The following is an 18801-nucleotide window of genomic DNA, read 5'->3' as shown; positions in this document are numbered from 1 at the left end:
CAAGGTATTTTTTAAAGGTGGCCAAGAACTGTTACAGTTAATTGAATTTGTTAATGTAACTTGTGAAACTGTATCATGATCAACCTGCAAGTACTTTGGAGTCTGTAGCCTTCCTTAAAAGCAGAAGGAAATTGTCCTCTACATTTTTTTTTTCTCCTTAGGCCTTTCTTCATCACAATGAATTTTTTTTTTTTAATTAGAATATTTATCTTCCAGTGAACCTCAAATAAAGCGTTTATCCTGGTATTTGGCAGCTATACTTGGCAAAGAAGAGAAGATGTGGGTGTTGTTTCTGAACATTGAACATTCTGGTTCTTGGGCTGTGTTATATAAATGCATCCTTGCATGAGTGTGCATGTGAACTGGAAGCCTCTAGCTCTAGTATATTGTGTAGCTGATGCCAGGAGGAGGAGGAAATATATTCCTATTTGAGAGAAGCTACATCTTCAGTAAGTCAGAATAAGGCAACATAAGACTTCTTTTGAGGGTATGTTTTGGTTTTTTTTGTTTGTCTCTTAATTCAAAAAATAAGCTATTTTGTTGTAGTAGCAGTGCATTAATAAGTAGAAACTGATGTTTGATCTGCCAGTGTACAACAAGCAAGCTTTGTGGTTATGACACCAAGGACATGTGCAACTGCCAGTACTTGAGCATCTACATGGTGTTTTGCATACAAAATTAATATAGGAAGAGTAATATTGGCAAAATATGAGCTTTGTGTTTGTAAGTAACTTTATTATATATCACATCATGAAAATGCATCCCATTACCGTCACCTGAAATAGGGAGCTATGACATGCATTGCCTGAAGTTTTACAACTGCCTCAGTTATTAACCACTGCTTAATGAACTACCAGTTTTAGTAGATTGGGATTGATGCTATTGGCATGTTATATTTAACCGTGAAATCTTTAAAAGATCTGAATGGCTTAGAACATAAAACAAAGTAATGGATGAAATGTTTGGTGCCTTGGCTTGGATCCAGCTTGATGTCCTAAATGAATGCATCGTGAAACCACAACAGATCAACCCAGATTTACATGAGTGATGCAGAAGAGCCCTGAAGCTAAGCCAACATAGTGATTGAATTAGCTTCTGCATTTAGAGAGGCTTCTCCCTCCAGGTCAGACTTCTAAGCACTGATGGGCTTGCATGGGGAATTCACAGTTGCAGACTGAAGTATGCCTACATTTGGGAGGAAAAGAAATTTTAGAGCCTGAGAACTTTTAACTTTGACAAGTGTGACTGATTTTTGTTTTAGGGGAAAAAGGGGGAAACACTGTGAACATTTCCATTAGTGGTGCTTTGGTCAAGGACCTGCCAATCTTCCCAGAAATACCTGTTCAAAATTTGAAACATTTTGTTGCCACGGGGTTGATAAGTACCTTATGTATTACCCACCTTCCTACAGTGTGTGGCTTTTTCTTGTAGTAAATAATAACTGTACTGTAGTTTGATGCTCATAAATGGGATTATTTTGCAAATATCTGTTCGTACTGGTGCAAAAGTACAGCATTTGTGATCTCTTCTCTACTTTATTTTTAATAAACTGATTTTAGGGGTAAATAAATGTCAGATTAAAGACAAGACATGGTGGATGACCAGAAGCATTACTCTTTTTGGGTAATCATGTTTTTAATAAAGTTTTGTTTTTACAAGATGCAGGGAAATAGTTATTGAAGAACAATACTGGGACATGAAGTGTGTCTTTATTCTAGAGATTTGTATCATGACAAAGATGGTTTCAAAGAGATACTGGGGACAATTTAAAAATATATTCTACAATTCATATTTTTAACGGTAATTTTAAATTTTTTACCCTCACAAAAGATATTGTTAAGTTCCAACAGCTATTTTATTGATGTTAGTGCTATATGCAGTTCCTGTTTATGTACACTTCGATAGTTTAGTAACCAGATATCTCCATTTTTGTTTCTCAGCATGATGTATCGCAGACTTTGCTCAAAGCAACTCTGGATAGTGTGGTTGAAGAGTGTGTCAGCTTTGTAGGAGTTGATATTAACATCTGCTCAGAAATACTATTAAGGTGAGTGAAACATTTTCCTATTCCAGTAATTACATGGCTCTGGATCACAGCGTCTCTGTTTAGTCTGCCATCTGACTCAAGCTCAGCTGGAGCAAATGGCTCTTGTGTTAAACTTCCAATTACATAAAAGTGATGCAGTAAGACAGTACTTCACTGAATCATTAAGAGTCAGGTTTTAAGGATATGTGTGATTCTCCAGGGTAAAACTATGCCTCAGAGAAAAACAGATCTTTAAAAATTTTGAGCCAACACTGCAATTTTAGAAAAATGTGATATAAGTAATATGTATTTTTACATGGAGAAAGGTATTTTCAAATGTACTTTGTCTCTTAGAAGGTATTTTTATAGGTACTTTTAAGTGGAACAAGTTGTAAAACTTGGGTGAGGAAAGGAGAAGATGAAAGATTTAAGGGGAAACTTGAAAAATTTATCCCTTTTTACTGTTTGTTTTTTGTTAAGTAGTTATGCCATGTTTACTTGAAGAATGTTCTGGACTTTATTTTTCAGGGTTAGAAACTAAAAGCTCATTCTCTCTTGAGTGTGTAGAATTCAGTATTGTTTAGGTGACAAACTCTCAGAAGAGCAAAAGTGCTGCTGTCATCCTCCATAGTAGGAGGGGAAGGAAAAGAATGTCCATAATCTTCTGTCCATAATCAGTAATGAAAATTATATTAGGTATGAAAGGTAGGAAAAATGAGGTTTTGCTAGCTCTATATTTTAATTTTTTAGCCCCTTAGAATCTTTCTTAAAAACATCTTTCCATATTTTGGAAGAGGCTCTCTTTCTATGCTTTTTGGTTTTCCACTTCCATATTCTTTCTCTGCGTCTCCAGCCCCTGCCCGGTGCCTGATTTCTTCTGTCTTACATGCTTTTGGATTTAGATCAGCTTTTAGGAAGAAAGTAAGTGGAAAGCAAGGTACCTAAATGACAAATGAAGCTTTCATTCATAGAATCAACAGAATAGAATAATTGAATAAGCTGAGTCAGAAGGAACAGCTATATTGTCCACTTCAGCAGGAAGCATCAGCCTGAAATGCTACTGTGCCTCCACAAAACTGAATGTGGGGTAACCCTGTCCAGACAGGGCTACAGGTGGTAACCACATTGTGTCAGTATTTTGTGTGGTCTAATTAACCTGGCTTACAATTGTTCTAGTCTGCTGTTCTGTGTAGATGCAGTCTTAAGTTTCCTTCAGACATCCAGTTTACAAGATTGTCACCATAACGAGATTGCAGCCTGAGCAGAGCTTTCTGTTTGTGGTTTCTGATGCATCAAATACACTTCTTGACACATAGTACACAGGGAAGGGATGACACTGCTACAGTATTTGCATCAATCTGCTGAGTATTGTGCTCGAAAGACTTGAGGTCATCAGTGGAAAATTCTGTCAACTGTGTAATGTTCCTGCATCAGTGTAAATAAGCTGGACTTCTCAATGTTTCTAAGAAATTTTTGAAGAAAATTCCATTCCTAATGGTTAATATTCTGTCTATGGTTAAAGGTGTGTCCCTCTAATTTAATTCTGAGCTTTCATCAACTTTGGACTATTTATTTTGCTTAAGCATGAAAATAATGGAAAGATTTTTTTCTTTTTTTCCCCCTGAGATTTTATGACTCTTGCTGGGTTTACTGGTGTTTTTCTAGAATCAGTTCATGCCATTCCACAAACAGGTCACTGCTGCTGCTGGCTTAAAGCAATGGCATCAGATAGATAGATAGAGCCTAGTGGATGATATTTCCTTCACTAGTGCCATGTGTTACTCCCCACAAGAGCTCTTTTCTCTTTTTTCATGATTAACATACTCCACACAGAGAAAGTTTTGCTCACATACTTGAACATACAGAACATACATGAACATACAGAAAATGTGCTGCAAACCCATAGCTTCCTGAAGGAGCCTGGCTAACTGCTGTTGCACTTCACAGGTAAGTTCTTGGCCAGGTCCAAGTTACCCTCAGAACAAGTCATGTTCCCGGCCTGTTCCCAGCTGTTTTTTATTTCAAGAAGAGCTCAGAGAAAAGAAACAAGCTTTGTGGATCAGTTCAATCGTTTGAGGAAGGCAAGCTGCTCCCAGCCACTCTCCTTCTGGGTAGCAGACATGAGCCCTGCATGTGCAAGGCAAGGTGTTTCAGTACCATTGGAAGGGTGGAGAGGGAGCTGTTCTTACAGGAACAATTTATCTGTTCTGAGCCCTCCTCCCATGCTGTTTCCTGAAGAGGGCAGCTGGGGGCAGGCCATAACACATGACAAATTGAAGTGGCATTACGGAAAGAGCCAACAGATCATAAATTACACATCCCTGACTTACTAGTTAGGCATGTACAGAACTGGATTGCTGTACGAAGTTTTCTTGGCTTGAGTGGATTCCTTCCACAGAACTAAGAGAAGGGGTCCCTTTTCAGACAATGCCTTTGGTCTGGGAGTCTATTTGCTAATTTCTTAGCAGTTTTTAAGTTTTGTGAACTAGATGTCTATAGGAATGTGTATCCTTGTAATGGGTAGCACTTGCAGTAATGACTGTTCAATGGTAATAAAATTATTTTGTACATTTTCTCTTAGACACATTGCAGGACTGAATACTAACAGGGCTAAAAATATAATTGAATGGCGAGAGAAGAATGGACCATTTATAAACCGAGAACAGCTCAAAGAAGTTAAAGGTTTGGGTCCCAAAACCTTCCAACAATGTGCTGGCTTTATCAGATTCAATCAAGAATATATAAAGACTTTTTGCAGGTAATAGAGATTTTAACTGTTCTGAATAAATTATCTAAAATAGAATGAGAAGACTTCCCCTTTTTCTGCTTTGTATTCTTGCATGAGACTCAAGGAATCCTATACCACTGTGCTCTGAAAGACAACAAATTACCTTGTTAAAGTCCATGGTTGAAGATCTTCCCCTGAATAGTCATGGCTTGTCAGACTAGTCCTCTAAGTCAGGGTTTTGATAAATATGTAAGTTTAATTAAAAGTTTTGCCACTGAATTGGTAAAAAAAAAATTGTCATGCAGCAGTGTTGTGATCTGAGATATTAAAACTTTAGTCTTGTTTTCTTGTTTTTCAGGCATAATATAGAGATCTGTAAATTAACTAATTTAATATGGTAAAGATTATTCTGCAGAACTTAATGGTAGTAAACTAGTGCAGATTTTTGGAGTTTCCATTTCATTACCTGGAAAGAGGATGTTGAGTAGCTGCCTAGATTAAACTGTGTCTATGCTACACTCCTGTGCCTAGCAAGTGTGATGTGACTGTCTTCTGTCTGAAATATGTGAGGCCTTTTCACAAATCCAGTTTGTCAACAGTGTGTCATCTTCTCTCTGTCATCTCCTTCCCTGATTCCGTACCAAGTCTTCTACTCTTTCAGCCATTCATAATGTTCCTCTTGACCTTTCTACAGTTGAAAATGCCCTTTCTAGCACAATATCTCTTCTCCTGTCTTTTCTCATTTCTCTTTCCAAAATAAAGAACTAAGAAAGGGCATGGCAGGAGCTCCATCATTACACTTTTGCCATTGGCTCTTCTCAAAAAAATATTTTCCTGGGAAGCACACGCTGTGTTTTAGCCAACTCAGTGCTCAGAAGCAATACTGTGTTCCCAGTTGCTGCTGGCCGAGCAGCACACGCGTAATTTCCAGGCAGGACATGGGCACATAGGGACTGGCTTGCTGCCCAGGTGGAAGGTGTACAGATTGGTTGCCCATCTGGCAGAGAGGCATAGGCTGCAGGCCAAGTGGTGCTCGCTGTAAGCACCAGAAGACCAAAGAAATTGCTTCCAAAGCTCTCTATGATTGATAGGTCTTACCTTGTACAAGTCTGTTCTAGTTTCTCTAGTTTATGCTGCAATACAACCAATGAAAAAAAGGTTGATGGCTTTTCCCCTTCAAAAATGTTCACTGGTGAAATGTGAACATTGTTTTGGGGTTTTTTACCCTTCCTGGAACACAATTCTGATGTTAGTCAGATTCTGTAAAATTTGGGAACACTGTATAACCTGAGAAATGGGTTTTAAGGCCAAAGTAAAGCTCTAACACCACTGCCTCCACACCACTTCTTGTGGGTCCAGGTGACATAACCAGAGGCTTTTGAAATTAACTTTGAAGTTTTATTTTTATCCTTTCTAATCACTTTGATGGCTTTAGATTGCTGTATGAAATAATTTTTGTGCTTTTTTCATGAAATTCAACAAATAGTGATTATTTTAAAAATTGATATGGAAAGAAGAAAATATGTTTTCATGTCTGCCAGCAGTTGATGAGTAGAGCCCAAAATACCAGAGCTAGTTTCAGGTCCTTCAATGCATTCTCTTTTGTACTCCAAAAGCAGGAACCACTTGTGATTTAGGAAAAAAAAAACAGAGGCATGAAAGGAGCATTTGCAATAGGAGTCATTTTGATGCCTTTAATGTGTCCTGATAAATTGTTTTCTTTGAGGACTTCAGGGGAAAAAATGTATTGGTTTTGTGTGTGAATACTGGGCCAAGATCATCTTAATTGAAAATGACATGTCCATTTTTGATTTCTGGCAGTAATAAGAAAAATGAGCTTGGAAATCGTGCACTTTTGACTAAAGCAGGTGCACTGAGTAAAAAGAAGAGTAAACTAACATCATGTGCCCCACAACAGCCCAATCCTTTGGACCAAACTTGCATTCATCCAGAGTCTTACAACATTGCAATGAGGTAAGTGATGGGAAAGCTTTTGAACCATTGACACCATCAATATTTAAGATGAAAATACTGATTTTTTTCTGACAACAGCCTGCTCAGTCATTTAAAACAGGAATATTGATATTGCTTTGAAGCTTTCACCCCCTTCTTCAAGAAGAAGGTATGCTTTGGATATATGTGAGCTTGTGTCATTAGTATGGGCTTTTAAAATTAATTGTTGATATTACAAGGTCTAATTAAGATGTATATACAAGTTTCCAAATACACAAATAGTATAATTGTTTTACTAAGTGGCTAAAAGAAGAGAATGGTTTTTATGTATGGCAGAAAAAAGTAATTAGGAATCCATGTGTGCTTCTGAAATACTGCTATAAGCTGTGATCTTTTCTATCAGCAGCCCTGGTTGAAATTGGACTCTGCTTTTCAGAAAACATTATCTCCTACCATATATGGGCACATATTTATTTTTCAACTGAACTTTACTGAACAGGTTCTTAAAAAGTACTGAAGCTAATTTCACCAGTAGCCAGTTGCTTTAAGATTCCTATGATCTCTGTTGAGATCATATGCCTGGACAAATAAACTTGTGCTTCCTGTTTTATAAACAAAACCATCTTTAAACCTCAAAAAGGTATGCAGAATTTCTGACTTCACAAAGCTTGACTTTCTTACCTAAAAAAGTCGTACAGAACATTGCATTTTTAGGACACCTTCCCTTCAGTGTGTACCCTGTTCTCTCTTTCTATCCATAGGTCTCCATGTTTTCCTTCTGCTAGGCATGCAGTGAACTTCTGTTTCCACCCTCTCCCTGCCACAGTTGATTCTTCTTTGTGCCTGATTCTAGGACCCACTGTTCAATTTCCTGGTAGAGTCTATTGTAGTTGTGCAGTGTGTAGATTACTTTGGTTTCTCCTTTTCCATTACCATTTCCCTTTACTTCCCTTTACACATCAACATTTGTTACAAAGTTTCTGCCCTGTGTAGCTTTGGGCAAAAACAGCAGTCAAGGTCCTGATCTTAATGATCTTATGTTTGGTAGGTGGTTTATAGGGTGTGCAGCTTGGTCACCCTAACTGGAGATTAGTCGATGTAAGGGAGTCAATGTGAAAAATTAATTGGTTATTTAAAAATAATTTTGATTTTCAGTATTGAATTTCATTCAATTTAAATTTCAAGTACTCAGATTTTAGTTTTTAGCTTTCCAGCGCTGGTACACTAATAAAGTGTAAAAAGGTCACAATGTTATCTACCAACCTTCCTTAAAGCCTGATGTGGACAGGTTGCTTTAGAGAGCAGAGAAATATTTGCAGCTAGTGGTGGAATACTATAGTCATTTCCCTACATATAATATTTTCATGAGGGTTGGTCAGAAAATAAAGAATCGTGGCTTTGTTTCCAAAGCAGCACAGGTGACTTTTATATCTGAAGTGGTGAGTGGGATTATTACTGCATGGAGTAGAACAGATATTTACGTACAGCTGAAATTGTCTAATTTTAGTAGGTATCACAGATCATATAATTGTGACTTGAAATTTGACTGGGATCCCATCGCTTGCACTATTTAACAAAAAACAGAATAAAAAAAATTAATGAGCATGATTTTTACATCTCAGCCAAGACAGTGGTGTGAGTCCTAGGCTTGTGCATGTTTCAGCAAGGGGACCGGCACCCGTTGCACAGCCAACACTGCTTAGAAGGTGCCTTGCTGAGTCTTAAAACGCGTGCAGCTTCAGACTCGGATTTTGATGGCTTCTAAGCCAGTGCAGAAGTGTCACATGGGTGAAGACCAGTGTTACTCTTATCTCATCATCTCTCTTTGGATAATTCAGGTATTTTACAGCAGATTTCCAGCAGTGCCATCTGTTTCTCACCAAACACTTTGCCATCCTGAACAGAATTTTGGCAGGAAGTATTTAGGTCCAAATGCATGTCATAAATATTGTACCATACAGGATTTTGTTGCGGGCTTTTGTTTTGTTTTGTTTTTTTAATGCAAATAATATAAGTTGATTACAAAGCAAATATAAAACAATTATATCTGCTAATGAAACACCAAACCAACACCAAGTGTAGCATGTTTCTCTGTAACCAATTGTATCAGTCTTTTCTTCATCCTTTTGGCTTTCTGTGTTGTATTACTTTTTACATTTATTATACCTCTACACATAGTATGATAGGGGGTAAAAAAGTCTCCAAGTGCTTTCTGTGAATGTATTTTATGGACAAGAGTATTTGTATTTTTCTTTTGTTTCCTTGAAAGCGTGTTAAATATGAAGGTGATAACTTTCATGGTGTAGATTGTATGACTGTGCAGCAACTTGATATCACAAAATGGTGTGGGGAAGGGGGCAAATATCTTTAATGTTTTTTCATGGCAAAGAGCTCTTTTGAGAAAAGAAAATACATCTCTGCAGCAAACTGACAAAAGCCAAGATATGTAAAAATAAAAATTGATGCTGGTGACATAAGGACTAAATATAAACCAGACATCCTCCCCTCAAGCAACTAATGCTATAATTTAGCAATGATTATATATTTAAAATGACTTTTCAAAAAAAGCATATGAGCTACTAAGTTTCTTAGAACTTATGAAAACAGCTTTCCAAACCTTTTTTCCTCCCAGAGTATGAATTAGGAAAAAAATTTACTAGGAATTTTGACTGCATGGAGGATTCAGTCCAAAGCTTATCAGGGCTGTTGGTGAGTTTTACTGACAGGCAGTGGATGGGACTGGGCTTGTAATTCCCTTTTGCTGAGCCTACATTTGTGAGAAAGCTTTTGAGAGCCTGAAGATCAAATCGTGTTCATGGTGTTGGTTGGAGGTGTCTTATGGAAATTGGCCAATATCTGAAAGTCCTTCTAGAATACTAGAATTAAACTAGTTTAAAACCTAATTGATGATTCTTATAACTTAAAATAAAATGCATGAGAAAAATTGAAACTGTTAGATGTAGGTTAGAATCTGTATTTAATAATAAAGTTTTTTAAATAATACATCTTAATGAGTTCTGTGGCTCTAGTGCTATCAGAGTATTTCTTCTTTTTCTGTGTTTACACTGAACTGTCAGGGAGTGTGTCAAGTTCACAGGTGGATCTGTGCTGCCAAAGGGCAGAATTGTCTTGAATATGATCATATTTGATCAAAAATCCAGTATTACGTACCTCTTACCACAAAATTAAAATGTATGGAATAGCTGCTACATAAGTGAATCATAGAGGCTTCCTCATGCAATGCCTACCGCATTTTGCTATGAGAAAGTAGTTTCTGAAAGTTTTATTGGATTAAAAGTTTTTATGGAAAATTGCATTTATTTTTAAATGAAATAGGATGGTGATTTCTAGCCACTGCTTATAGCCAAATTACCCAAAGGCAGCAGTCTACATTGCAGATTTATGGCATGCAAAATTATCAGGTTTTAAAACAATGTTTTTGAGGGATAGAAATTTCCCAAATTTGAAACCACTAATTTTCTTTTTCAGGACGATTTTGTAGCTTGAAAAGCCAATCCATTAAAAAAAAAATATGGTTAAAAGAATTACTCCCAAGTGGTGACTTTGGTTGCCAAACTTCAGGCTGGAGCCAATTTTTAGGGCTGATTTAGAAAAATAGGGTTTTTATAATGGAAACGCTGATGTAATCTTTACTACAGTGGCACAAATGGTGCTGGTATGATTGATTTATGACATTTAAGCATCTTAACTTAAAATCTGTACAATTTCTGTAAAATAATTGGAAAATATCCTACTGGTGATTTAACATGCTCTGCAGAAGACCAAAGCATTTTTGTTCATGGTTTCCACACTGTCAAAGCATGGCTTTGTCATGTGCAGTGATCAAGCTTACAAACACCTTTAAATAGTATGAACTGGAATTTCCAAAAAGCTAAATAAGAGCCTCAAAACTTTATAGACAGCCTATTTTCCTGCAAAGCAAAAGCATGTTTTAAGTTTTTGAAAAGTATATATGTGAAAACCAGTTTATAGTGGCAGAATCTTCTACATACAATTAATACAATATGTAGAACATATCCAGTTTCTTGGTGTGTACTGTTAAAGAATTGTAGGAAAACCAAGGAAACATTTAGGAAGTCCCCAGAAGTTACAACCAGGTTATGCTTATAAACCAAAATGTTGGAAAGAAAATGCTGTGTTTTTTCTTTGTTCTATCAGTCTGCTGGGTACAGTTGGTTTCATGTGACTGAATTTTAACATTTGCTGACTTTTTTATTTAAATCTCATTAAAATGCTTTTTGCAAAAGGTTGGCACTCAGAATGTGTATTTGCTGCCCACAGATTGCAGCATCTGGCAGACAGGTTGTATTTTAGCCTGACCTAGAAATACAAATTTTTGCCAATGTAAAAGATGTAAAGCTGTGACTTAGAATAACAGAGGTGAGGATCTGCCTTGGCTAATTACCAAGGTTTAGGACCTTGCCTGGTAGAGGCCAGTCCTGCTCACTGTGGTTGGTTGTGCCTTAAGAGAAGTTTTTGACAGACTGGGCAGAGCCACTGCAATGAAGATTCGTATCTTGTCATTCTCTGTGTATTGATAATGCTGCTTGATATCTTCAGCAGGAATTCAAAGTCCCAAGGGAATTCAGCATGCACTCGTTCATGGGCTTTTTCATCACTGAAACAGAACGCTTCGATTTGGCGCTCATTTCAGCAAGGTGTTTGTGTTGATAACAGTTTATATTCCATTATAGGCTAATCAGTCATATTTCAAATATCCCTGGTGTTTCTTGTACTCTGCATGGGTAGATGTAACAGCTGATCTATAGTGTCTCGTTTGCTGTGTTGATAAGCTGCATTTGCTGGCTTTGAAGGCAAGTACTGGCACATAGGAAAATGCAGAAGAAAAACTGTTGATGAGGCTACCAAAATAAAGAGATTTTCCTCTCCTGCCCTTTATGCAACTAGAAGCTTGTCCTATGATAGCATTGCCAGCTTGCTGGCAGGCTGGCTTGCTTCTGTCCAGGTCCCCTAGTTGTCACTGAACAATTAAGGCAATGCTTAAGGGGAGTAGAAATCAGGGAGGGAGTTATTACTTAGTATGGTATTTGAGCAATGAAAACTAGTTGTTGTGCTCTATTTAATAATGCAGTCTGCATGTGAATATTTTTACAGAGGATAAGAGTTGTTACTGTGGTAGGAGTACAAAGACATTACATCTTTCCTTACAAAAACATCAGAAATGTCTTTTGTCCACTTAAATGAGACTGTACTTGCATGTAAGCACACACACGTGTGGGTATTCAAGTTATTTAATGTGCAGACTAATACTTTAAAAAGTCTTACCTTTGGGAGCTTTTTAAAAGAAACTTTAAAGAGTTAAACTCAGTCAATTAATAAAACTTTATGACTATTTCCAATAGCCAATGTACAGCCCTAATTACAGAGAACACTTGCAGAATTGTGGCCATTAAGTATTATAAATAACTGTTCATATTAATCACTTTAAAAGGTCAATTTATTCACAGGTTTTACTGCTAACTTAGCTGGATTTTTAGAGGCCATATTTTTGAAAGTTATCTTGTCAGTAAACAGAAGACTAGAAAAAGCTTTCACTGCCAATTGCCATCCAATAAATCCAATAAATTTTAAAACTTTAATGTGTTGTAAAATACACTTAACAAGAATGATTAGAAGAACTTGGAAATAATGGAGAAATATGCTCCATTTACGCCATAAATACTAGACCCATAAATCAAATGGTATTTTTAATTTGTTGAAATTTTTGGGACTAACATAAATTCCCACTAGTTGCATTTAGAAAAAGATTATTGGGCAAATCCCTCACAAGACCTTTTTAATGGAATTTTCTCCTTTAAGTGTAGTATACTAGTTCTTTGTGGATAACTAATCATGTTTCACTATTTTGTATCTCGAGTTGCACTCCAGTTATGTGATATATCAGTAGTCATGAGAACAGCCAACAGCAGCGTGACTAATGGTATGGGAGCAAAGTGGCTATGCTGCAGTGGAACTGTGTCTGAATTTCTTTTCTCATTTAGAAACTCATTGTTTCTTAAAATTTCTAAGCTCAAAATGTCATAGACTGAGTGCTTTCTGCATGCAGTCAAATAACCTACATTATTCATAATTTATGCTTTTGAAAACATACTGGTTAGACAGCTTTGTCTGGCTGAACCACATAAGTAGTTTTAGATATATTTGAGTCTTTAGCTCTCTGTGTCCAGCAATGAATTACAGAACACAATGCACAAATACTATTTGATACATAGTCTGCATTGGTAATCAAAAATTGAGCATCCATATCACTGGTGGTACAGTCAACATCTGTGTTATACAAATACTGTTTTTGCACTTCAAAACATTACTAAAACATAAATGTCTGCATAATTTAAGTTTGTTACTGTCATAAACATACGTTTTACCTAACAAAGTGCATGCTAATGCAGAGTTGTTTTGTTTTCAGAGTGATTATGCTGCTTTACCATTAATTCATGTGTGTACTGTGACAAGATGTAATGGTGTATCATGTTGCTGTAATGTAATGAATCCAGTACTCCCAGTTCTTAAGTCATGTTGCTGGAAATGATTACATAAAACAGAAATGACTGTGACTAAAGCCCTTGCAAAGCTTTAGAACTCCTGCACATTATAAGAAGCTTTTTGAGGGGAGGTTAGAGTAACTTCTTAAAAATTTACTGTAGGCTTTCCTTGGTAAAAGTTTTACTCTTTTCTGACTATTTTTTGCATTCCAGTGAAACTTGCGTTATCTTTTAAGCATTGGAAAGGTTGTGCTATAATTTTGTGCAGATGTGTATGTTAAGTGAACATGATGTGCTTATTTGTTACATTTATGCTACTTTTCTTTCTTTCTTTATCTGGATAAGATGGATGAAATTATGTATTAAATAAAAACATCAGTCATTTATCCATGACCATTCTCTGCAGGTCCTGTAAGACTGCAAAGATTGCTTTTAAAATGAAGGTTATTGCAACGGTTTCTGAATATTCTCTGTATCTCAAAGCCATAAAACTCAAAGTTCTAAACTGTTTAAATTTCACCCTGTTCTTCCTAAGACTCTGGCAGCTTTTATCTGAGTTGATGTACCTTGACCAGAAAGTTCACCATTCATTCACATACTCAGCATTTGAAGAAGCAAGGATTATGTATCTTATAAGAATGACCTCATTAAAAAAAAAAAAATGTCTCATCTTCCCCATTTCAGTTAACTTTCTTTAGGTTTTGTCTTTCTGATAGATAAACATAGCACTTGAGCTACTGCAATGTATTATTTATTCCACATATGTAACCAGGAAAATGCTTTAAGGACTTTCATTTTTGCACAGATAATTCATGTTCTTATGTTGTGCAGCTGGAGCTGTTTAGAAATTGTGTGAGTGAGATATTTCAAGGATTGTGGTGAGATAGTTTGACATTAAGATCAAAATATTTTAATTAAGGGAAACCTCTTTTTTCCCCCATAGCCGTATCTGAGTATTAGTACCAACTATGTCTGTTGCTTTTTTTCTGACTTTGAAATAACTCTTGGAGGAGGTTGATGGGTTGTTTTTTTAATAAGGAGAAAATTAACTTTTTCTTGGCAGTGATATTTTAAAATAGAAATTATCAATATAATGCACCACTGTTCAGTCAGAGAGTTGTGCTTTATAGTGATTTTTTTTTTTTTTTAGTCCAAGTGCCCTCAGGCTATGTTCATTTGAGTAAAAATGATACATTAAATATGTAATTAGATTCAACAGTATTTCTAAAACTAACTGCATCTGCAGTCACTAAGAAGTTACTTTAATTTGGAAATTCTTTTAATACATGGGTTTTACCAAAACCTGTCCTAAAATGGAACTTCCAAAATACAAGTGATACTATTTCTTATAAAGAGTATTTCTTCTCTGCATATGTGCATGCTGGGCTTTGTTACAGTGCTCTGTTTTGCCTGTGATATATAACTCATAATTATGAAATATTCTTAACAAAATGCCTGATTTTTAGAACATTAAAATTCTGTAGAAGTTGGTGGGACTTCTCATGTTCTTGGACATGGGCACATGTTTAAGCAACATCTTCAGGTGGAGCCAAGATTTTCCTGTGAGCAGTAATCACATTAATAAGTTATTTACACAATTGTAATTGATAACATAGGACCCAAACCTACCACCCTTGCCTAGATGAGGAATCACTCTTAATTTCAAATAAATGCTTTGGAATGTCCAGAGGGAGGCAAGGAAGGAGCAGGGGCAAAACCCCTTTCATGAATTGTGCTTAAAGCTCAGGCACTTGGATTATGTCCTGTTTGGTTTTCTTTCCAGCCATGTGCACGTAACACCGTTCATTCTGATTGCATTATCCACACATCCAGCATCTTTGTATGTAACAGGGCTTTTTTAATACACGCTGGTGGCTGTTTTGTGTGGTTGCAGTTCTTACTGATGAAACCCACCCCGTGATCAATTTACGAAGTCAATGCGAAATCCTTATGGTGAGAAAATGTTACTTGGACATACTCAAGCTGAGTTTCCATTTGAAGTGAAATAAAGCCAAGTACGTGAATGTCAGCAAACTTGTTTATAGGGGTGGGTGGTAAAGCATACATTATTTAGAAGGTTGAGTCATGAGGCTGGTCGGGTTTGTCATGTTACATCTGGCACGTCAGTCAAAGCTGGGACAGCTGCCGCCTGTCATTAGTGCTCTGGTGGGGCATTGTCCTGTGTCAGCATCCAGCAGCCCCCAGCAGTCTGGGGAGAAACACTTCACCTGGGCCTGGGCTCATTTTCAGCATTGTCATTACAACCACTTCTGGGGCTCCTTTGCAAAAGAAGGTGGTTTCATTTCACAGAACATCTCATATTTTTTTGTATCTGTTATTAGACAAAATATTCGAATAGTAGTGGTGTAGTTTGTTAGTTTACAGAAAAAAAAAATTGCACTTGATACTATAAAACGTTTTGCATCTGTTTTGCTGTATACTTGCTTCCAAACCACCTTAAACTACTTTAAAACGTGATGTCAAAAGTTGATATGCAGTCAAAGCAAAATTCAGTAAATATGGAGAACAGCACCATCCACAGTGTCCTTATTAATTTTCATCATACACTGCCGCATGAAAGATGTGTATGCACTAAAAAAATAGTGAAAATTATATTTATCACTACCAAGTCCAAATCTCTGTGTTTGAGCTACCAGTATACTTAAGTCACTATGCTTGTACTTGAATTCAGTAAAGTGGAACTTGTGACAGCCAATTGTAACAGATGTCCTCCTTCAGCAAAATTAATGGGCATTTTTAAGTGAAGCTTTGCCCTTATGCTCAAAGATGAATTTTGCGATTTACTGAAAGTGAGATATTGCTTTAATTATGTCTCTTCAATTTATATTTTGTCAAAAATAAATTTAGTTTTGTGTTTCAATCCATATAACTTCCTATTGCTCACCACCTGAAATAATATCAGTTGGTTCCTTGGGTTAAAAAGAGGAAACAACAAAACAAAAAATACGCTGGGTCTCCTGACAAAAGAAATACTAGCCTCAGGTTTTTGATAAAAATGCATCCCTGCATGTATTTTGGCAGGGGAAGGAAGGTTGACTACTAGGGGCTTTTGCTTTCTTATAGAGCTGGAATGTCTCCCAACAAGTTCAAGAGCTGGTCAGCTCTTCTTTTGAAACTTGTAGTTTACACTTGTTGTGAAGCAGGATAAGGAAAGGAAAAATGAATCTTTTTTAGGAATTTGGAAGGAATGTTTAATCAGACTCTGGAGGACAGGAACAATAATTCTACCTGCCTGCTGTGGTGGAGAACGTGCAAAAAAAATTGTGCTTCCTGTCAACAATAAGGGGCATGACAAAGCAGGGTAGATGAGGCTTATTCATGGTGAGATACAGGTCATGGCGGAGATCACATGTCAGGACATAATTATTTAGAAGTATTTATTTTTATTTCTTTTCAGCTTTTTGGATACCAGTCCAAATTTCTCTCTCTGCAATGTTTGTATGTATGTGACAATAAGGGAAGATAAGGATGTTTGACTTTGTATCATGTGACTACTTTAACTTAATGATTACCTAGTGTCTGAAAAGTTAATTGTTCTTAATCATGAAGTTCACAGACAGGAGAAATATTTCATGCAAAGCTTTTCTTAAGTTGGGTTAAAGATTCTTAATTTAATATTTTGAGTATTCATTGTTGCTTTACTAAATTGCCATTCATTCTAATTTGAATGAGAGTGACAATTACAATAACATTGTAACTCTCACTGATTTCTAGGGAACTTTGATGGCAAAAGACATCTTTCAGTAATAAGGAAATTCAGTTTTATTGTGAGATTAAATAATTGGTCTGAGAAGAAATTTTAATTGCATTTTATTATTTTCCTTCTAATTTTGCAATATGTTCCAGAAGATACACATATACAGATAGACTCTAAGTTTCCATTTATGTGTCAGATTAGTGATGAGTTGAGAGGACATGCACTTGAGAAACTGTTCATATATTTGATCAGAAGTTTTGTTCATGCATCAATGAAAAAATAATAGAGCAAAGGTTCAATTCCCACTAAAGGATGTTACAAATTTTTCTTTGTTTGAACTTCCTAGGTTTTTATCTCTCATTGGAGGAAATGCAAATGACATAGGAAAATCAGATATGCAGCAAAAAGTAAATGTGGTAATTGAAAAGGAAGGACTGGAAGGTACAGCCAAAAGGCTCAATACCACTGTGCACACACTGCAGCTGATCATTGATGGTCTCACTCAGCCTGAAGGCTATGACATCCGAACAGGTAAACCTTAGTTTGGAAGGTTGTAATCTCAGATTGTTTCTTCTACATATTAGTTTTAAAACAGCACATTTTCTTCTTTGAAAATCAGTAGTAGGTTTTCATGGACATGTAGTTCCATTTCATTTCTCAGTCAAAGTAAAGGCTAGATCATAGTCAGATGTTTCTTTTCAGTTTTGTACGTAGGTGTGAATCCTGTCTTAAATCATGGCATTTTCAGCCATAGGAAGGGGAGTTGTATGGCTGTTAACAAATGAAACAATTTCAATATGTTGACTCTCTACTGATTGAATCTGTGTTGGCTCTCCATCATAGAGGGGAATGCAGAGACCAAGGTGAAACAGTAGCAATAAAGTTCTGTGGAGCAGTAGTGTGTAGTTCCGCTCTTTTATTGCCCTGGTTTCTGGGAGACCAGTGTAACTGAAGCATGTTGGCTACTCTGGTTAAAACCTGCAGTGGTACTGAACACTTTGAGGTAGAGGAAAAGAAAGGTGAAGTAAAACATCTGGGGATGCTGTTGTTTAATGAAACTTACAGCTGGATTCTCTTACAACAGCAGGAGATAAACAGCAAAGATGCAGGCTTGTAATAACAAATAATAAACCTATACTTAAAAAACAGCCAAACCAACATTTCTGTCCCCCTTTTTTAGTTCATTAATGGTTTCTGTGCTTGCTTTTTAAATATTCCCCGTTTGTGATCTTGAAAATATGTATTTTCTGTGTCTCATTTTGTTCTGGTGATCTCACATCTAAATTATAGTAGGATAGACTATTAACATAGGAAGACATAAAAGCAAAAGAGAGAATCTTCAGTGGAAATACTCATATTCTGCTGATCTAGGACATTCAGTATTACTTTAGACGGACTGTGATTGGAGAAGGCAGCCTAGTAGACTTATGGATTGTCTCCAATGTATGGATTTGTTCATCATGAGTTCTTCCCATGGGCCCCTTGCAGTTCTTCATGAACTGCTCCAGCGTGGGTCCCTTCCATGGAGTGAAGTCCTTTAGAAACAGACTTTCATTGTTCCCTAGTGAGGTCACAAGTCCTGCCAGAAAACCTGCTCTAGTGTGGGCTTGCCACAGGGTCACAGCCTTCTTTCAGGCATCCACCTGTTCTGGTGTAGGGCCCTCCATGAGCTGCAGGGGAATTTCAGCTCTGGCATCTGGAGCTCTTCCTCCTCCTTCCCTCGGTGTCTGCAGAGCTGTTTCTGTCACATATGCTCACTTCTCCCTCCTGGGCTGCAATTGCTGTTGCACAGGGATTTTTTTTTTTTTTTTTCTTAAAATATTTTATCCCAGAGGCACTTAGCACTATTGTT

At 36.7% G+C, this 18801-nt stretch overlaps 1 protein-coding gene across 1 annotated transcript in view; it reads left to right on the top strand.

The window, feature by feature from the left end:
• Positions 1-18801, top strand: part of SRBD1 (S1 RNA binding domain 1) — a 123517-nt gene that overhangs the window by 102752 nt on the left and 1964 nt on the right. The window contains exons 19-22 of the mRNA XM_053939647.1: positions 1941-2047; positions 4608-4784; positions 6576-6728; positions 17296-17480. Coding sequence (XP_053795622.1) covers positions 1941-2047; positions 4608-4784; positions 6576-6728; positions 17296-17480 — 622 coding nt within the window. The remainder of the gene's footprint in view (positions 1-1940; positions 2048-4607; positions 4785-6575; positions 6729-17295; positions 17481-18801) is intronic.

The sequence above is a fragment of the Vidua chalybeata genome, chromosome 3, assembly GCF_026979565.1.
Source record: "Vidua chalybeata isolate OUT-0048 chromosome 3, bVidCha1 merged haplotype, whole genome shotgun sequence".
Taxonomy (NCBI): domain Eukaryota; kingdom Metazoa; phylum Chordata; class Aves; order Passeriformes; family Viduidae; genus Vidua; species Vidua chalybeata.
The sequence above is the reverse complement of the archived record's forward strand: the minus strand, read 5'-3'. Positions and strand labels throughout refer to the sequence as shown.